Here is a 21,044-nt window from a genome sequence, read left to right on the forward strand (position 1 = left end):
AAGAAACAAACCCGCAACAAATTTCAATAGTCGAAGATAATTTAATTTACCTTTCGGGGGAAGTGAGTTGTTTTCTTCTCGCACACATCAACGGGTATTCGTTCTTTTCACAATGCTAACGGGGCAATTGGTATTGGTGCATCCGTGTTATGCTCTCCCATCTTTCTCTATTCTCTCTCGTTCATCTCTTACTCGCCGTGCCACACCAGCCATTCCATCTAGTTTTTAATGCGCTGGCAGATGAATTGTTTGCAATCCTTTTATCTACTAAACGTACAAAAGCCCTTGTGCCATAAAATCTGTCCGAAATAGGACAGACCATAAATACGCATGGCGCCCAGTGATAGCCATAATAGCGGAAATGTTTAAAGGCTCACCGCAAGTCGGAACGGCCATATTGGAATTCAATTATTCAACACACCTACACAAGCAAGCACAGCAGCGGCTCCACTTAGTTATGTTGTTAAGGTGTTTTTTTTCTCGTACAGTGCGATTGCGACAAGTGTCAACACATCGTTAAACCTTTCCTAGAACACGAATAAATCGGATGATTTAATTTATTTGAGCAAGGTTTTGTGGACTAAGCGAACCGTTCTTTTAACCTTTCATATAGTTTGAACGTTAAATATTCGAGCTTAAATAATAACTGAGTTAAACGTAAAACCTCAATTATCGACGGTGCAATAGCGTCCAATGATCTAGAGCTGCAGGCACTTCACGAGAAAGCAACTGTTAATTCGAAAGGAGTACAAGTAGGCTTTTACTATTTAATTGCACCTCCACCACTACTGTGCACAATGTTTTCTTACGCAAGCTTGTGTGCGTAAAGTTGCATGCGTTCGGCGAATCCATTCAACTTTATGCCGTCCGTCGCAGCAGGCGATTCGTCGGTGTTGGTGAATGTGAGCAGATTCCACTGCACGTAGTCATCGAGTTGTGTTGCGGTCGTACGTCTTCTGTTAAGGATTGCTGTTGGCGTGCTTAAAGGGATATAGTGAAGAAAAAAACTGGGGTTAGTTTCTGGTTTATCTATTATAATGATTTGTCCCAAGTTTGGACCGAAACAAGCAATGTAGAACCCCATTTAATCGATCGACAGCGCTCTTGATTCGCGTGCAGTTGAAATAACCGTGTGTTCGAACCGTGTTACCATCATCACAATTTCTCTCGAAATGCTGGCGAAACTACTGAATAGCAGTTACCTTTGGTACTGATGGCAACCATCCTTAATTTCTGTTTCATTCATCCAGTAAGGTCTCACCGAAAACCCGTCCTGAAAACGGAATACGGCCGTACCGCAACATCATATTCGTCCGTGTTCGTGTGCAAATCATTGTGAATCTAGTGAAAGTGAATGTTTAAAACATTATAAGTTGTTATATAAATTAACTATACTAAGATCTACGTGTCCTGGAAGTGACTGAAGCAAATTAATACATAGTAGTGAATAAGGCGCAGCCCGAAAATGTCGCAACAACTTCCGATACGCTTTCAGGAGCATTTACAGGTGAGTTTCGTTTTGGGTGAGGGGAAGATGAAGAGAACTACAACACAACGACGAAGATGACGCGAATGACCTAGAATTGCTCTGCATATCCCTCTTTAAACATTGCTTGCCTATTGGGGTTTGCTGAGATGAAAAAGGAGCAGAGCAGCAGCAGCCCCTAGTGGTGGGATTGGAGAATATAATGTTGGTCATGTGTCACAAGAAAAAGCGCGACGCCCCTTTCAATGCTGCTAATGATAGCGTACCATGAATCATTCTTTTAGTGATTTTGTAAGTCTTTTGGATCAATTCCTTCGTGCAGAGCTGCGTTGCGAGTGAGAAATCGATTGGACCAGCTCGTTTGGTTTACCGAAGGACGGTTGACAGGAAGTAATGATGTTGAGGAGTGAGAAAAAGGACAGCAAGCAGCACTCTGCGCCTGTTTTCCACGAACGGAACCACCACGCGACAGGGAAGGAAACGAATGATTTGGCATTACGCAATGGTTCCAATTTTCTCGAACCAAAGCTCCGTTCCAACCATGCTGGATTCTTGTCCCTTGAGGCAGAGCAGATGTTTAGAAGTGGGTGGGTGGGTTTTTCTCTTCCTGTCCTATCCAGATAGCTCCTACGAAAGACGACCCTCGCTAGAAGGGAAATTAAATTTCCCTTGGGCAGATGCAATTTTATTGACCGATTTAGTTTTATAGCAACCTTTTTGGTTAGCTTCTCTCGTATCGGTGTGGGTGGATGCTGCGTTTCTCAATGCAAAAATCATTCGATGACGAACTGAAATTGAAATATAATGCTCAAGATAGAGACCATCAACGAACACAACACCGACAACATTAACATCGTCCCACGTCTGCAAAAAATTCAGAGAATGTTTTTCTTATCAGAGTTCTGTTTTCTTTCCCTTTGTTTCTTCTCTTCCTGTATGGATGTTTGCACACTGCACCGTCCCGAAACTCCGTGTGTGCCATCATCCGTTGTTTCCATGCCCGGCTGTTATCGTTTCAACCCCAAACTCTCTGAACACGATTACTCCCCGATTGTTCGCTTGTTCGCGCGGTATCCATGGTTAATATGCTGGCCTGCTGCGATGTTGTGGTAGCTCACCAACATCAACATCAATGCGAGCTCGATCTCGTTCACCAATCTGACGATGGAGTCGGACAAGTTCATCTGCGTCCGGGAGAAGGTGGGCGAGACGGCGCAGGTCGTTATTATCGACATGAATGACGCACAGAATCCGATCCGACGGCCGATCAGTGCGGACTCGGCAATCATGAACCCGGCGAGCAAGGTGATCGCTCTGAAGGCGCAGAAGACGCTGCAGATCTTCAACATCGAGATGAAATCGAAGATGAAGGCGCACACGATGACGGAAGAGGTCGTGTTCTGGAAGTGGATCACCCTCAACACGCTGTCGCTGGTGACGGAAACGTCCGTGTATCATTGGTCGATGGAAGGGGACTCGACGCCGATCAAGATGTTTGAGCGCCATTCGTCGCTGAACGGCTGTCAGATCATCAACTATCGTACCGATCCGAAGCAAGCATGGCTGCTGCTAGTTGGTAAGCAACTGTCCTTTACTCTTCTGCTGTAGAGGCCAGTCTATAGACCACAATAGTGCTAACGTGTATCATTATCTATCGATAGGTATTTCGGCACAGCAGAATCGTGTGATTGGCGCGATGCAGTTGTACTCGGTAGAGCGCAAAGTTTCGCAAGCGATCGAAGGTCATGCCGCCTCGTTTGCCACCTTCAAGATGGAGGAAAACAAGGAACTGTCGACGCTGTTTTGTTTCGCCGTCCGGTCGCAAACCGCTGCCAAACTGCACATCATTGAGGTTGGCACACCGCCGGCCGGCAATGTGGCGTTTACCAAGAAGGCGGTCGATGTGTTTTTCCCGCCGGAGGCACAAAGTGATTTCCCTGTAGCGATGCAGGTATCGCCCCGGTACGATGTGATTTACCTGATCACCAAGTACGGCTACATCCACATGTACGACATCGAGACGGCGACCTGCATCTACATGAATCGTATTTCGGGAGATACCATCTTCGTGACGGCACCGCACGAATCGAGCGGTGGCATCATTGGTGTGAATCGCAAGGGTCAGGTGCTTTCGGTGACGGTCGACGAGGAGCAAATCATCCCGTACATTAACACCGTGCTCCAGAATCCAGACCTTGCGTTGCGTATGGCGGTGCGGAACAATCTGTCCGGTGCGGAAGACTTGTTTGTCCGTAAGTTTAACCAACTGTTCCAGAATGGACAGTTCGCGGAGGCTGCGAAAGTGGCTGCGATTGCACCGAAAGGAATCCTGCGTACGCCGCAAACGATCCAAAAATTCCAACAGGTGCCGGCCCAGCCGGGAACGAACTCACCACCCTTGCTGCAATATTTCGGCATTCTGCTCGATCAGGGCAAGCTGAACAAGTACGAATCGCTCGAACTGTGTCGCCCGGTATTGGCGCAGGGCCGCAAGCAGCTTTGCGAGAAGTGGCTGAAGGAGGAGAAGCTTGAGTGCAGCGAAGAACTTGGCGATCTGGTCAAACCGTCCGATCCCACACTCGCTCTTTCCATCTATCTGCGCTCGAACGTACCGAATAAGGTGATTCAGTGTTTCGCCGAAACAGGCCAGTTCCAGAAGATTGTACTATACGCGAAGAAAGTCAACTACAGTCCGGATTACGTGTTCCTGTTGCGTTCGGTGATGCGGACGAATCCGGAGCAGGGCTCTGGGTTTGCGAGCATGTTGGTAGCGGACGAGGAACCGTTGGCTGACATCAACCAGATCGTGGACATCTTCATGGAGCAGAACATGGTACAGCAGTGTACGGCGTTCCTGCTCGATGCTCTCAAGAACAACCGTCCCGCGGAAGGAGCACTGCAGACGCGTCTGCTCGAAATGAACCTCATGTCGGCACCGCAGGTCGCCGATGCTATACTTGGCAATGCCATGTTTACGCACTACGATCGTGCACACATCGCGCAGCTGTGCGAGAAGGCCGGTCTATTGCAGCGCGCACTGGAACACTATACCGATCTGTACGATATTAAGCGTGCGGTCGTCCACACTCAGCTGCTGAACGGTGACTGGTTGGTAGGATTCTTCGGCACACTCTCAGTGGAGGATTCGCTCGAGTGTTTGAGGGCGATGCTGACTGCAAACATTCGTCAAAATCTGCAGATCTGTGTACAGATTGCGACCAAGTACCACGAGCAGCTGACAACCAAGGCTCTGATCGATCTGTTCGAGAGCTTCAAGAGCTACGAAGGGTTGTTCTATTTCCTGGGCTCGATTGTAAACTTCAGCCAAGATCCGGAGGTGCACTTCAAATACATTCAGGCCGCTTGCAAGACCAATCAGATTAAGGAGGTGGAGCGTATCTGTCGCGAGTCGAACTGTTACAACGCGGAGCGCGTGAAGAACTTCCTGAAGGAGGCAAAGCTGACCGATCAGCTACCGTTGATCATTGTGTGCGATCGGTTCGATTTCGTGCACGACTTGGTGCTCTATCTGTACCGCAACAGTCTGCAGAAGTACATTGAGATCTATGTGCAGAAAGTGAATCCGTCGCGATTGCCGGTGGTCGTAGGAGGTCTGCTGGATGTCGACTGCTCGGAGGACATTATAAAAAACTTGATACTGGTCGTAAAGGGACAGTTCTCCACGGATGAGTTGGTAGAGGAGGTGGAGAAACGTAACCGTTTGAAGTTACTGTTGCCGTGGCTGGAATCGCGCGTTCATGAAGGATGCGTTGAGCCGGCGACGCACAATGCACTCGCTAAGATCTACATCGATTCGAACAACAATCCGGAGCGTTTCCTGAAGGAGAATCAGTTCTATGATAGCCGAGTAGTAGGACGCTACTGTGAGAAGCGCGATCCGCATCTGGCGTGCGTTGCGTACGAGCGTGGCCAGTGCGACCGTGAGCTGATCGCGGTTTGCAACGAAAATTCTCTGTTTAAGTCAGAGGCCCGCTATCTGGTGCGCCGCCGTGATGCAGAATTGTGGGCGGAAGTCCTCTCCGAGGCGAATCCTTACAAGCGTCAGCTAATCGATCAGGTCGTCCAGACTGCCTTATCAGAGACGCAAGATCCGGACGATATCTCTGTTACTGTGAAGGCATTCATGACGGCTGATTTACCAAACGAGCTAATCGAGCTTTTGGAGAAGATCGTGCTTGATTCATCGGTGTTCTCCGATCATCGTAATTTGCAAAATCTACTTATTTTGACGGCAATCAAGGCGGATCGTAGCCGCGTTATGGATTATATCAATCGTTTGGACAACTATGATGCACCTGATATTGCTAACATTGCTATCAATAACGAACTGTACGAGGAGGCATTTGCGATATTCAAAAAGTTCGACGTCAACACTTCGGCTATTCAGGTGCTGATCGAGCAGGTGAACAATCTGGAGCGTGCGAACGAATTTGCAGAGCGCTGCAATGAACCGGCCGTGTGGTCACAGTTGGCTCGTGCCCAGCTTCAGCAAGGGCTGGTGAAAGAAGCGATCGATAGCTACATCAAGGCGGATGATCCGAGCGCCTACATTGATGTGGTCGAAACGGCCAGCAAGAATGATTCGTGGGAGGATCTGGTACGCTATCTGCAGATGGCACGTAAGAAGGCCCGCGAGAGCTACATTGAAAGTGAGCTGATCTACGCGTATGCCCGTACCGGTAGGTTGGCCGATCTGGAGGAATTCGTGTCGGGACCGAACCATGCCGACATTCAGAAGATCGGCGATCGTTGCTTCAACGATCGTATGTACGAGGCGGCGAAGCTGTTGTATAACAACGTAAGCAACTTTGCACGGCTCGCCATCACGTTGGTGCATCTGCGCGAGTTCCAGGGTGCTGTGGATGGGGCCCGTAAAGCCAACTCTACACGCACCTGGAAGGAGGTGTGCTTCGCCTGCGTAGACGCGGAAGAGTTTCGTCTGGCGCAGATGTGTGGCCTTCACATTGTGGTACACGCGGATGAGCTGGAGGATCTGATCAACTACTATCAGGATCGGGGATACTTTGAGGAGCTGATTGGGCTGTTGGAGGCCGCCCTTGGACTGGAGCGGGCGCACATGGGCATGTTCACCGAGTTGGCAATTCTGTACTCGAAGTACAAACCGGCCAAGATGCGTGAACATCTCGAGCTGTTCTGGTCGCGCGTAAACATTCCGAAGGTACTGCGTGCCGCCGAACAGGCGCACCTTTGGTCGGAGCTCGTGTTCCTGTACGACAAGTACGAGGAGTACGATAATGCCGTGTTGGCCATGATGGCACATCCGTCCGAGGCGTGGCGTGAAGGTCATTTCAAGGATATCATCACGAAGGTGGCTAACATCGAGCTGTATTACAAGGCGATACAGTTCTATCTGGACTATAAGCCGCTGTTGCTGAACGATATGCTGCTCGTGCTGGCACCCCGCATGGATCACACCCGTGCGGTCAGTTTCTTCACCAAACAGGGTCATCTGCAGCTGGTCAAAACCTACCTGCGCTCGGTCCAGAGCCTCAACAACAAGGCAATCAATGAAGCACTCAACGGATTGTTGATCGACGAAGAGGACTATCAGGGTTTGCGGACATCCATCGACGCGTTCGACAACTTTGACAACATTGCGTTGGCGCAGAAGCTCGAAAAGCACGAGCTTACAGAATTCCGTCGCATTGCCGCCTACCTGTACAAAGGTTTGTATAGTTTTGAGATGTGAGCTTACAGTGACATGGACCGTTTGTGTGCTAATTTTATATCATGTTAAAAACGCAGGAAACAACCGCTGGAAACAAAGTGTGGAGCTGTGCAAAAAGGACCGTCTTTTCAAGGACGCAATGGAATACGCGGCCGAGTCCCACCAGGGCGAGTTAGCGGAAGAGTTGCTCGGATGGTTTTTGGAACGGGGCGCATACGATTGCTTCGCGGCATGCCTATTCCAGGTAGGTTAAACGAACGGCTCTTCCACCGTGGGTGAGGTCATATCTTGAGATAATGTGTTTTTTTTTTGGTTAATCTGCCTATTTTAGTGCTACGATTTGTTGCGGCCCGATGTAATACTAGAACTCGCATGGCGTCACAACATCATGGACTTTGCGATGCCTTATATTATTCAGGTACCTTATTTGGCCTAATATTAATAGCTTTTCTCAACGCAATGCTTAACGTACCATATGGTTGTATGTTGTGTTTAGGTGACGAGAGAATATACCTCCAAGGTGGACAAACTCGAAGCGTCCGATGCGGAACGACAGAAGGAGGGTGAAAGTACCGAACACAAATCGATCATCATGCCCGAACCGCAGCTCATGCTGACAGCTGGCCCCGGTATCGGCATGCCTCAGTATGCGCCACAGTACGCTGGTGCGTACGTGCCGCCGCAACCAAATATGACCCCATACCAGTACGGTGGTATGTAAAATTGCACGTTAACAACCCTAGCGCAAACGGCCACTAGTAGTACATTCTGTGGGCGTGATGCAACATCGCCGCGCGTACAGTAGCGTAGGAACGAACAAGCATGTGTATAGAGAGCAATTGTGAGCCCGGTTCTTCATCTCTGACCCCGGTGGTTCAAACTCACTAAAATATTCTCCACCTCCCCCAACGCTTCCTTCCGCACATCATTCCCGATTTAACGATCACGATCATGCGTGTATGATTATTGTTAGTTTCTTAGGCGAGAGAGCCAGAGAGAGAAAGTACTGGCACGTTTTTGGCCACCTCGTTTGGCAGACAAAAGTTGTTGCCTGTGTGCAAGTAATGTTGTGTGACCCCAAACTGTCGGTGTACGGTTTGTAATTTGTAATGCATTGTAGCAAAGGCTTTGTTTAATCATCAGTTTTATCAGTTTTTTTTCGTCTACCTTTTTTCCTCCTTTTCTATTCTGTGCACGCAAAACAAATTAGAGTAAATAAAGTAGGTAGATTCATGGTAGCACTCATCATAACACACCTCCTTCGTTTCAATGACAAGACCATCGGTGTATCCGGTGCACGCTTCATTCAGGGTTGTTGCAGCAGGGGCTTTATGTAGCGCCATAGGCACGTTTATATTAAAATATTAAAAGTATTTGGCTCTCGCTCGCGTAATTTTCATCGTCCGCTGTGGACGGAACGTGTATGATCGTTTTGTTTTTATTGAGGGATGCTTTAAACTTATGTCTAACCCCAACATTGGTGTTCTTTTGCCTACTGCTGCTACTGACGATGATGGCTGGTGCTGATGTTTTGCTGCTACGTTCGTACGTACTCGTTTCGAAATTCTATTCCGTCTGGTGGTAATCTTCGTCGTTCAACAATGAATAACAACAACGTGTGTGTGCATATTGATTGCCGCATCATCATCGTTCGTGGTCCATATCGTGTGGCATTGGGGTGGGGTGTATTACATTGATTCGATTCCGTTTCCGATTCCTGTCCCGCAATACGAATCACATCAGCATTTAGTTAAATTAATCACACACCCGCCGTTAGGTGAGTTAGGAAGCTGTGTGGGAGGATTAGACAAAGGATTTGTTTTTTGCTTCGCCTATTATAAAACCCACAACAACATTACCTTACTTTAACGTGTAGGTTGACAAATGTGTGACGGAAGTGCGGCTAGTTGTTAGAATATATCTATTACATATATATATATATATATATGATAAACATTTTTGCGTAGTAGCGATTATTCTGTAGTGTGTGGCGCCTACCCAAATTGGGCGTCACTTCCACCCTTCCATTTACCTTGTGTACGAATAAAGCGATATAGTTTCGTTGTCAAAAATAACACCCTCTTGTAAATGCTGTTTCACACTCATGCATATTTCGTCCGTCTGTGGCATGCGCATTATTCGTTGCTTTGTCTTGTAACCGAAGCCTTAAGCTGATTATGTATACAGCATTCTCACACAGCAGCATGTATCAAGCAGACAAGTGAATGAACACGTTGTTAAACACGACCGTATGTTTCTATTCCCGTTTCTCAGGTTTTAATTAAAGAATCGCCAGTAAAGAAAAAGCACACTATAAAGGGAAAGTTCGCGAAACGTTAACCGCTACCGAAGCAATGCAAACACCGCGTGGTGTATTTCATGGCTGGGTGGCGATTAAGCGACATTGAAGCTTCACGCTGTGCAGGTATGAATTCGATAGCCCCAAAATGGGAACTCTTTCTATTTATTTGCTGCAAAAGCTGTAATTTTAACGAGTTTGGCATGGATAAAACGATTCGAGCGTAAGGGGTAACGCAAAAACAAACAATAGAAAACGGAGAAATAAATACCCGGTTGGGAAAAAATTGCGTCCCACCGGGCTAGCGAAAAATATTATATGAGAATCCTAGAATTTTGCAGTCTATTGAGTAGAAATTCAACAACATAAAATCGTTATCATTTATCTTACCTGTTTCACTAAGAGAATGAAAAAAAAAAAATAGATACAAAACAGATGAATATATACATATATCTATATATATATATATATACATATACATATGCAAACTATGCACGGCGCGTAATAAGTATAGAGAGTGTGTGTAAATACATGGAACAGCGCAGCGAAACCGCGGAACAACGCTAATCTTCTTGTTATCCGTTGTGTAAAATTTATCCTACCATTAGCAAAACAACAGAAGAAGACCATTAGAAACGAAAATCATACAGAGCAACAACAACAAACAACTGAACACTACTAATTAATTCCTATTCAAAAAAGCAAGAAGAGATTTGTTTTATAGAGTTGTTCGCACTATCTAACACATTAAAGCCCAACAAAGATGTCCGATTTGGAAGGAACATTTAGCGCCAAAAGATTGGTGGAGTTTGCGTAAATATGTTGCATACGGTAGTAAGTAAGAGCGGAGACAGAGAAAGGATGCATTCCTAGTAGAACCGATCCCAATGCTGAATGAATGATTGCCGCACTCGCTCGCCCCACATACAAACACTTTCTGTCTCGTTCGTGCAGCAGGACCTCCCTTCTTCTAGACCTACGTCTTGTACGAGTAGCTCATGTGAAAATGCAGTATTTATTGTTTATGCCACCACGACACTGTATGGGTGTGTGTGTGTGTGGACATAAGTTTATCACTTCCCGCTAGAAGTATGTGACGCCTTAAAGTATGCAATCATAAGTTTTTAGGATCACTTTTTATGGTTTGCCCAGCGTACGAGACGCCTGAAAGTATGCAATCGTAATTTTTAAGATCACTTTTTATGGTTTTATAGAGTGTTGCAAGACAGTTTTTTAATCTTTTTTGCTTTCGTTCGTAACATGGTCTTGATGTGTCCTGTGCAAACGTGTGCACGCACAAGAAAATTGTAAGCTTAAATCTTCTTTCATTCATGCACTAGAGCAATACACCATTCCTTTTTCTTTTTTGATTGGAAATTGCGATATAAACACGAGACGAAATGTAATTTCTATTTCTACTATTGTTACAGAAAGGTGTACACAAATGAACGATTACTGTAAGCGGATCAATTTGCCACTGTTTTTCGAGTGATGCTATGTTTGTTTTTTGAAGCTTTTGCTTTGTTTTCGTTTAATTTGCATTAATTTAAACACATATTTGCGTTAATTGTTTGCGCCACAAGCACAAGACATTTGATTTTATTAAAGCCTTTTGTTTGGCATTCGGACAGACAGTGAGCCAGATGGGTAGTAGTGTGTAGTGCGTTCGTTTAGCACCACTAGCTTCGATTTCGGTCGTCACAGTTGGCCGCAATCGGCAAGATAAGGACAAGTTTTATTTATGCAATTTACGATTATTAATATTTTATGCGTTAATATTACTACGGACCGGCAGTAAATTGGGCGATGAGGTAAGCTTCATTGCGCCCCTTCCCTCTCGAATTGCAAGAGCGTGATCGACTTCGTGATTCCCGCAATGGGAAATGAGGGATGTATGTAGATCAATATGTTTCACACAAAAAACAAAGAAAAAAAAAGCAAAATACGTATACATACATATATCTGCTATAAATATGCATGCATGATGCAGTGTAATGCGCCCTAAACAAACGAACACTCTTTTCCCTCATTATATGCATTGATTCGCTAACACATATGAAAAGCAAATCGATGGAACCACTGGTTGATTGAAATTAAATGCTATCGTTTAAACCTAGCAGTAAATAAACAGAGTCCGAAAAACAATAATAAACGCGAGAACGCAAATGAATAAACTCAAAGTTGTCAAATAAGTTGGCCGAGTTTCTTGTACGGTTGTTTCTTTGTCCGAAATTTGTGTCCTGCTTCCTGCTTTCTACAGTGCCGTTTTCCGACGTTCGGTTCCCTTCTCCCCGCACAGACTGTGCCCATCGTTGCGCATCTTCGCAGCCGCCTGCTTGCGTACATCGTGCAGAATCTCGATCTCCTCCTTGATGTGATCTAGCTGCGTTTCGACGTCACCGCGTGGTGCGGCCGGTGCGGCGCCGCGACGCTTGCGTAGCAAAATGTACACATGGTTAATGGCGTCCAGCAGACAGTTGATGCTCGATTCGTTCTCCACCATGTAGCACTTGACGACGGTGACCGACTTTTCCCAGCGCAAACCTTCCTCCTTGGCGGCCACGTACTGTGTCTAGAAGTTTGGAAGTAAGGGAAGAAAATATTACAGAATATACTACATCATCTTACGATACTTGTGTGCTCAGCATACTAATAGCATACTCATGGCTCATGGGCTCATGGGAAAAACTCATGGGCTGAAGATCAATGAGACAAAACCCAAAATATGATCAGAAGCTTTTTTGCCCCATATGTGTGCAGGGGGACAATTGAGCACCAGCAATAGTGACGTACTCCACGGAGTTCTATGATAAACTCAGTGTCCTATTGACCTATTGCGTAAAGTCCTCTGGAGGCTATCCGCATGGACAGAGGAGGTGCAACTTGACTAATAAAAGTATTCAGTAAGGCCGTGATATTAGAATAGTTTAGCAGTGAGGTGTTTGGAGGACTCCTGCACCAAGCCACAACCCGGATAAAATAGCCCCCAGTTCTCCAACAAAACATCACCTACCAACAACTCCGACAGATCATTGTTGAGACCGGTTATGATGTGCAGCGCTGTCTTGGTTGCCTTGAAGAGATTCTGGCGAATTTCCTCTATCTCCTGGATCTTTTGTTGCTCTACAGCTGAAATTTCCACCTGTGCCAGCACTGCAGTGTGTGGAGAGTTGAAATTTGTTTAGTGCAACCTGAGAGTAGTATCACGTCGCATTTATATAAGTAGTACTACATACGCAGTGAATCGCAACGCTGAATGAGTTCTTGCATATTTTCGTAGCTCTTCGATTCGGCGATCGTCTGTTCCATAACTTTCTGCAAAGCGTGCAAAGAATTGAATGGACGGACGTAAGTTTTACTCCTGCTGCTTGTGAGCGTTGGCCACAACCACGCCATACCTCAAACGGTTCAAATGTGTTAATCGTTTCCTCGTACTTTACCACAAACTCGTCCAACTGTTCCAGATCCGCCTCGAGCTGTGTGATCTTTTGCCCGTACTGTTCGTGCTTTTGCTTTTCCCGCTTAACCTGCCAAGAAGACGGTCAAGTGAGCGTGCGGAGTCGTCGTGCACCGCGTATGTGAGGAAAATTACCGTATCTAAAGCATTCTGCTCCTTCATTTCACAGTCCTTGAGGAAGTCGTTCAGCTCGACAAATTCGGCCCGCATGCGCTGCAGCAAATCGGTCGTCTGTTCCAACCGCTTCCGGTTGACGACCACCTGGCGTTGGGCTTGCTCACGCATCCGGTGCTGCTCCTTGGTGATTTCCATGTACTCGCGATCATTGTGTATGCCCTTGAGCTCGAACCCATTGCGGGCGACATCCCAGCCGGGGACATTGCTGTAAAGAAGGGCAGTGGTAACGTTAGCAGAGGGTAATTTAACACGCGACTGGCTAACCATCAACGTACACGTAATACTTGTTGTTTAATTTCGACTCAAAGTAGTTCTCTACCGCCTGTTCCGGGTTTAGATCATACTTCCCAAATATGCCCAGTTTGGTAATTGGCTTTCGGCGTGGCATGACTTCCTGAACCGATGGTTATCCGCTTACAAAAATGGACCTGAAATTTACCTTTCGCTTCCAGTATTCTGTTTCTTGATTGAATATTTGCAGTTTGTTTGTCGTGAAATAACAATCCAATGGTGCTATGATTCGAATCCATGGTTACGGATGATTGAAGTTTAAGGGGGCGGTACATTGTGGCGATCGAGGAAAAAAAGAAGATTTTCCGGTTTTTCCGTTTAAAGGATGAATCTGAATGTATAGAAAAAATGGAATACATATGTTTATTTTGCCGTTTTCCAGTTTTTTTTTTATCATCATTGTGGAACTCCGTCGGTCGTTCAACGACGTGCAAAATTTGACACCTCTGACGGCAACCCAGAGGGTGCTCAAGTTTGGCACACATTATAGTGGCCGCATCGTTGGCCCTGGAACAAACATAAATAATTGCTTAATAAATAACAACATAAAAAATTTCTGTCATAGTACGTATTTTTTTCGATTAAATAAAAAAAAATGTAAAAAGTATTAAAAGAACGCCCTTAAACATTACAACCTGCGAAGAATTTTTTTTTTTAAATCAACAAATCGCTCATTCGCTAGAAGAATGTATTGCGGGCATGAATTGGTATTAATTAGACAAACAAATAGATACCACACACAAACGCACGAGCTCATTTGGATAAATATTTATTAAATGTAATTGTCTATGCTATGAAACTGGAGAAAACGGTAGGAAGCCAAAAATACAACTAAAATACAAGCCAATTTTCTCGTCCTGTTTTCGAGCCATTTCCCTTTCCTAGAACTTCTTATCGTTCTTGCCTACTTGCCTTTTAAACGTTTGTATCATGTTTCGTTTTGTTTTTGCGAAGAATCAACGTATAGAAACCGTACCAGCGAACTCCTTCCGCGGTTGTTCGGGGTGTGGGCAATTTCACCCCAGAAGAAGTTACTGTAATTGGTGGGGTCGGTTTTAGCTATGTTGCTGTGCGAGTAATACATCTACAGCTTTTGCAGGTTCTCTCCCGTTTTTTTTAGGCAAATACACTTTAGCTTCGTTCTTTTGCCTTTTTCATTGTACTTCTATTGTGTGTTACTACCGCTCTTTAGCACATTTGCACCTGCGCCTGCCTGCGTGGCGGGGTTCGATACACTTTGTCCGCGTGGGAGATGGTGTTCTGTTTGTCGGGGAAGGTTTTGTGGTTTCTTTCTTCGCGTTGATCCTTCCTAAAATGCACAAGAGTGTATGTTAAATATGCTATTAGCTTAATAATTGAACGCTCGAAGATATATAGATAGAAGTGATGTGTACAGGTTTGTGTGTACTGTGTGTTTTGCTGTTTGCTGTCCATCGGCCACCCGAATCACAAGCAAAACCATTGTTATTGTATAGAGTTGTTTTATTGTGTTTTTGTTTCATGCTTCCTCTCAGCTACCCGCGCACAGCATCATTTCGTGCCAGCGGTGCTGCGCTAATAGAGATTGAACGTTATTATCGTGGATTTTTCACAAGAAACAATGGTTCCGCATACGCCATATTACGAGTAGAAGATAAATATAGGTAAGGTAAACGTGTTTTTCTTTTGGTTTTCGGCTATGTGTACCCTTTTTGCCTCAACGTGATCATTTTATACAACGGGTCCTTCTCATTTACTCGCTTTAGATACTTCGCAAGAAGATACGATGTTGAACGAAGCCAATGCCGTTTGGTTAAACTTATGCTTTTGTTTTTTTATCGCAAATTTCAAGCGTCTTGGTTTGTTGTTTTTTGCGTTTCCCTATCCCTAGCGATTGGAAAAACCGATTATTCACCTTCATTTTGTTTGCCAAATCGAAAGCAAATGCTTGCCACGTGCACCAATGTGTAAGAACATTCACGCTGACTGAGCATATGAAGCTTCTGCGCGTTTCATAACTCCACTCTATATCTGTCCAATGCTTCGTAATGCAACGTTGTTTAGATGGGAATTTTAAAACTAATTAATAATTTAGCATAACTCTCTTGCTGCTTTTCCAGCTCGCCCTAAACGCTATATATTACGAACGCTTTTCATGTCTATATATGTTTGCTGAGTGTTTGGAGAGTTGTGATTTCTTTGTTGTTTTTTTTTTCTCATCTGGTGTAAATTTATGCTAATGTGACATCGTGTGTTGTATGAGCTTGCTTGGTCAAGACCGCTTAAATATCTTTGTTCGTCTACCACTCGTTACTCCTCCACGCCGGGTTTGCTGTTTCCGTTACATTGCTTTGAATATACTTTCCCGTTTTCTAATACTTTATACGATCACTCGAAAGTATACAACGAATTGCAACACAGCAAAATTGTTAAAATGATAAGTATAAAAAACAATACCACACTTCTGTGTGCGATGTAATTGGGCTAAGATCATTATGTACGGTTGTTAAAAACACAATCTCCTAAAATAAACGTTTTAAAAACCATATTTATATATATATATATATATATGCATGCAACATGTGTCAACAGAGAAAAGAACAACATTTTGAGAAACTTTGCGTCCGACCGCCGGTGCAGTTCGCCAATCGCCAAAATGTTGCACGTTGTTCCTTAAACATACGTTAGGAGTAGTACCATTATGTAACAATATGCGTGCCCTCAATGCATTAGCTATGCACCACGAGTTCTCGTAAATCGGAAACAAACGCTTAAACTAATCACATTCGTTTTCCTTTCCAAAGGAATGTACTGTTAAGTAATCTAAATTAATGAAAATGCTAACAGATAAACAAATAGGATTGTTTCATTGATTATTATGCAGATGCATTCCTCAGACCGGGGGGCGTTGAAGTTATGCCTGCCAAATTGGCCAAATTTACTCAAATCTAACTCCCAAACCATTCATGTATTCTGTTTGGGTTATAGAACACAACCCAACCAACTCTTATGAACAGTTGAAAACCTCCGATTGCAACGCGTTAAATACGATATCTTTGTTCTGTCATTCAAAAAAATAATAAAGAGGAACACTACACACTCCGAATCTGAGGATCACGAGTAAAGCTAGCCGAAGAAAAAACAAAACCTGCATTAGCGTGTACCGATCTGAACAGCTTATTCCTTGTTCAGTGAACCGAGATCGCTCAGGAATGTTTCCGGTGTAAGGATGTGGGATGAACCGATGTACACCTCCCAGTTCTTAACCGCCGCGGTAACTTCGTACGCGCAACGAATCTCCGAGTAGCTGCAACCGCCGACCACGAACACAATCAGCCGAGGTACGTTCTTCACCGCCGTTTGCGATTTATCCTTGTGCCAATGGCCGTAGCGTGCGCTACTGCTTTTGCGGTCGCAACAGAAACGAGATGAATAACCAAACGTACATAATTAGTTAACCGGCGCCGTATGTAGCACTGGAACGCGATCGTGCATGATCTTCACAACTCACCTGGTTGGCGCATGGAATCCGGCCATCTTTCTGCCACCTAGGAATGGGAAATGGCGCTCGTCCAGTTTGTTGTCGATCGAATCCTCCATGATGTCCTTGATGACTGGGGTCCAGCGAGACATTTGGTAGGTGTGTTCGTTGATACGTTCCTTTCTCGGTACGGTATACGGTTTCTTACGGTTGCCCTAAAGCGCCCATCAACGAAACAATTCGTTAAAATGTTTGAATCTTAGTACAATAAAAAAGGACTACTTACATCCGCAATCACGTTGATGCCCAGATGGGTCAAGTTGTTGATCATTTCACGCTCCTTCTGGTCGATCTGTGCATGCGTCACCAGCTTCGTGAGGTTCTCCTCCGAGATGCCGTTCTTAATCATGACATACAGCGCAATGATACGCACCTTGTCATAGTTGGACACATTCTGATCCAGCAAGATCGGTACAATGTTGCGCATATGATCCTTAATCTTTTCGCCCTCCGCATCCGTACCCATGGCCAGATCCTGCTCTACGCGGCACAGCTTATCCACGTAGCCCTGGTACGCTTTCATGCAATCCTCAGCCAGATGCAGGTGGGTGGAGTACTTCGACAGCTGCTTCTGGTACTGGGGCATCTTTTTGATCATCTGCGACAGATCCTTCATCGATTGCTTTTCGCTTTGCGTCAGACGCTTCGATTCGGTGAAGGATTTCAGATACTGTGTAACGCTCTGCGACACCACCGCAATGTGCTGATGGCGCAAATCGACCCACAGATCATCATTCTCATCCAGCAGCACCTCCTTTTCGGCCGCATTCGGTGACGGTATAAACTTGTACACGTCGTTCACGATCGGCAGCAGATCGTATGCCATCGCCTGTAGCGTTAGCTCGTGCAGTAGCGGCGAAACGCAATCGAAGCCACGATCGAGAATCAACAGCTGCGAGCGTGCCTTCTCCGGGCCTTCGCCCATCGTCGGTTCGTCTGCCTTGTACGCGTCAAGCTTTTGCTGCACCATTTGGGCCAGTTCGACGTTACCATCCCATTCGCTGTAAGATAAAAGAAGCAAACAAACAAAAACAAATTGATAAGCTTACCATAGTATAATACTTTAAGCAGATTGTTGCATATTCGTTCGAGTCATACCTTCGATAACGTACGGACGGATATTCTCCGAGGGTAGCGCACAGGGTGGCGATTTGTTCGGCAATGCGCTCCATATTACCGCTGCGGGCTGACGCAAGTGCGGGCGAATACGCACATTGGAAGGTGACAGGCGAGTCAAGTGAATAGACCTTATCGCGAACGGGACAGGTAAGGAAACAATATACTGTTAGATGTATTGTAAAAAAGATCATCGACGATATAAACAAACAAATGATCGAAGGAAGATATTGGTACCACTTGTAAAGGATTTATATACATGAGATGATAATTGATGACATGAATGTGTTTAATTTGATAATGCTCTACAGATAGAACTGCAAATACAAATTACGGCATTAAATTAATAAATTAATCGTACAAATCATATTAAAGAAAACAAGCTTAAAATAAAGAGTGCATTAAACACAAAAACAACACAATGCTACAACAGATTAGTAAATGATCCCAAAACTCAGCACACCTGCGACTCGTACGGCAGAAAAGCAATGTTGATTTCCTTCAACGTTTTAATCTTTCTCGATACGACCGATTTACAGATATCGTTGAACAGCTCCTCCGGACATACTGGAATGGGGTTGCAGACATACACACACACACGGGGAATAAAATGATGGGTGAAGTTATTATTTCATCTGGTAGCCATAATTATGTAAAGACAATTAGTAGTGAGTGAAGATGGCATATTAAACCGACTTGAAGACTGTTATCTGTTTCAATGAAGCATTCATACCACCCCCTGTTAGTACGATGTGGGCTGGGTGAGATGGATTAGTTTTGACGCGAAGTTCCGCCAAGCCGGAAAAAGCGCCGCAATAGCAAAACAAAACATAACCGAGCTTATATTCACCTTCGCTTCGTACGGAATGAATGCAATGTTCAGCTCTTTGCACGTTTTCATGAACTTTACTACGGTGCCCTTGCGCAGTATATCGAACAACTCTTCTGTCACAGCTGGGAAACATGACACAGACGGAACAGAATTCATCATTATCGTAGCGTTTTGTGCCGCGTTTCAAAATTGCCATCTTTCAACGCAACTACGCTAGTTTGCTAGTGCTATTCATACTTACCCTCGGAAAAGAATACATGAGCCGCTTTGTACGTTGGTTTGGCCGGGTTCTCAAAATCTCGCATCAGCAAACGAATCGAATCCTCCGACGGTGTGATCAAATATACCGCTTCGATTGCTGGCAGTGGTTCTCGCTTCTTGTTGATGTCTTCCACCACTGCATACGGGAGAGAACGAATATTATTATTGCAATTAATATTGGGGAATGACTTTTAATGGATTGACTGTATGGCACGTCTTTACTTACAGGTAACACCTTCGGCGCTGATTTCGTGCATTTTCGTACATGCCGAAACCATACGCATGGCTAACTTGTCGACAATGAGGATTCTCCATTCCGTGCCGGGTTTGCCGTCCGATTTTGTCTTGCTACGGACGACTTCATTCATAATTTCTGCAAAATAAGGCAACAAATGTACAAATGAAGAAGAGTATCAAAGCAACATTGCAGGATGGATGTGCGTAGGATGTCTCAAACAAAAACCTCTCAGCCATCAACACTTTGACGAAGGTCATGTTTGATGTGCAGTATGGATGGAACAGCCTACTGGGGTCGTTACACACAAGAACCTACTTCAATCTGTGGGTAAAATGGTACAATTTACACTTTACAAAACCAGCCATTGTTTTGATGGAGTGCGTATTGCGGGTTGAAGGGATCGCAATAAAATACGCTTGAAATCTCCATCGGCACGTACTTGTTCTCCTACGTTCTGACATCATACAGTTCTTTTGTTGTTGGTGGTGCGCAAGCCCAGTCAAAAAATCGATATCAAAGGTACAAAATTTCTGCGTTGTCTTGCCCAAAAATAGTCACCCTTTCCAGCGCTTTCCCTGCGACGGGAAATTGTTGCTGTGTAAATAGTTGCCCGCCTGCAAAATCATACTATTGGACATTTGCAGACTTTTAACCTTGTTTCGTCAGGGTGTGAGAAAAGGTGACCACTTTCCGTATGCGTATGACTAATTGTGCATCCACCCACTACTACCCGCAGGACCGTCAACATTTTCACACTTTTCGTCACAGAAACGGGAGGGGCGTTCGCTTCTGCGGTATGCACTGCGGATGACGGTCTGCTGCTCTGCAATGAGCCGCAATACGGATTTTCACACCCTATTTTTCACGGCACACTAGTTCTGTGCGTCACTTTCTACTCGTGTGATAATTAAATACAAATGTACGGTAAATTACTCACTTTGGCCAACCAGTAGTTTCAGAGCCATTTTTGCTTGTACAACTTCAGCTTTGCCTTTAACTTTACTTTTTCTGAGTAATCAGTCGCTAGCGATGGGCGCTCTATGTTGGAGCTATGGTTCTTGTCACAACTGTCATTGCGCTTTTCCGATCCGTTCCGGAACAATTCTGTTGAGCAGAAATTATGAATTCAAAATTAATAGCGCAATGCATCAATCTGGATATTTCTTTGCTTTATTTTACATTGCTTATGGTTTGAAAAGAGTGCTTTAATTTTATTCCAAAGGATCATATAGATTTTATAGGTCAGCTCCATTCCAATCCGGTACGACCATCCCTACACGTTTTCCATTGTTTTGAAAAGTTGACAACGTGATTCGAATTTTATTTTTGTTGACAAGCAAATTTTTGGCACGCGGGCGCGATGTGAGAATCGTTCTTATTTTAATGCATTATATCATACTCAAATATTGCAACAGTTGCACGATTAAACAAAGGGTGAAACCCTAATAGTGAAGTAGAATTTCAAAAAGATATCCAAAGCGATATATTGCCTGTGTTCGTATCAGCATAATAAGAAACGTGTACATGTCCCATTTTGTTAGTTTGGTTGTAGATATTTTAATCTATTTTCGCCGTGTCTCTATCGTTCGGTTGCCTCTGTGTCTCCTATTAATCTCTGTTGCTTTACCTCACTGACAGCTGTTTTAATTGTTGTACA

General features: G+C 44.7%; 3 protein-coding genes across 3 annotated transcripts; 1 reads left to right on the plus strand and 2 right to left on the minus strand.

Moving 5' to 3' along the window:
- The first annotated feature begins 1,465 nt into the window (after positions 1–1,465).
- Positions 1,466–7,926, plus strand: LOC128719640 (clathrin heavy chain). Its single transcript, XM_053813267.1, has 6 exons — positions 1,466–1,507; positions 2,600–3,062; positions 3,148–7,194; positions 7,274–7,440; positions 7,528–7,614; positions 7,693–7,926. Exons 1-6 carry the CDS (start codon positions 1,466–1,468, stop codon positions 7,915–7,917), a joined length of 5,031 nt encoding a protein of 1,676 aa, XP_053669242.1. The 3' UTR covers positions 7,918–7,926.
- A 3,823-nt stretch (positions 7,927–11,749) lies between these two features.
- On the minus strand, positions 11,750–13,517 carry LOC128707585 (uncharacterized). Its single transcript, XM_053802543.1, has 6 exons — positions 13,405–13,517; positions 13,088–13,334; positions 12,894–13,022; positions 12,732–12,810; positions 12,509–12,648; positions 11,750–12,067 (listed from the first exon to the last, which is right to left on the minus strand). Exons 1-6 carry the CDS (start codon positions 13,515–13,517, stop codon positions 11,750–11,752), a joined length of 1,026 nt encoding a protein of 341 aa, XP_053658518.1.
- A 3,059-nt stretch (positions 13,518–16,576) lies between these two features.
- Positions 16,577–20,352, minus strand: LOC128710493 (protein ROP). The gene is made up of 8 exons (XM_053805547.1): positions 20,325–20,352; positions 19,376–19,522; positions 19,130–19,285; positions 18,520–18,623; positions 18,039–18,187; positions 17,167–17,941; positions 16,911–17,095; positions 16,577–16,796 (listed from the first exon to the last, which is right to left on the minus strand). The coding sequence occupies exons 1-8, from the start codon at positions 20,350–20,352 to the stop codon at positions 16,577–16,579; spliced, it is 1,764 nt and encodes a 587-aa protein (XP_053661522.1).
- Positions 20,353–21,044: the final 692 nt, after the last annotated feature.

Source organism: Anopheles marshallii, chromosome 2, assembly GCF_943734725.1.
Source record: "Anopheles marshallii chromosome 2, idAnoMarsDA_429_01, whole genome shotgun sequence".
NCBI lineage: Eukaryota > Metazoa > Arthropoda > Insecta > Diptera > Culicidae > Anopheles > Anopheles marshallii.

Excerpts from the sequence above, each read along its gene's own strand:
- LOC128719640 (XM_053813267.1), top strand. The coding sequence starts at position 1,466 with ATGTCGCAACAACTTCCGATACGCTTTCAGGAGCATTTACAG. Across the intron at positions 1,508-2,599 it reads GCTTTCAGGAGCATTTACAG|CTCACCAACATCAACATCAA; the intron begins GTGAGTTTCGTT and ends ATGTTGTGGTAG. Across the intron at positions 7,195-7,273 it reads TGCCGCCTACCTGTACAAAG|GAAACAACCGCTGGAAACAA; the intron begins GTTTGTATAGTT and ends TTAAAAACGCAG.
- LOC128707585 (XM_053802543.1), bottom strand. The coding sequence starts at position 13,517 with ATGCCACGCCGAAAGCCAATTACCAAACTGGGCATATTTGGGAAGTAT. Across the intron at positions 12,811-12,893 it reads ACACATTTGAACCGTTTGAG|AAAGTTATGGAACAGACGAT; the intron begins GTATGGCGTGGT and ends CACGCTTTGCAG. Across the intron at positions 12,649-12,731 it reads TCAGCGTTGCGATTCACTGC|TGCTGGCACAGGTGGAAATT; the intron begins GTATGTAGTACT and ends CACACACTGCAG.
- LOC128710493 (XM_053805547.1), bottom strand. The coding sequence starts at position 20,352 with ATGGCTCTGAAACTACTGGTTGGCCAAA. Across the intron at positions 19,523-20,324 it reads GAAACTACTGGTTGGCCAAA|AAATTATGAATGAAGTCGTC; the intron begins GTGAGTAATTTA and ends CTTATTTTGCAG. Across the intron at positions 17,942-18,038 it reads CCGTCCGTACGTTATCGAAG|CGAATGGGATGGTAACGTCG; the intron begins GTATGACTCGAA and ends TTTATCTTACAG.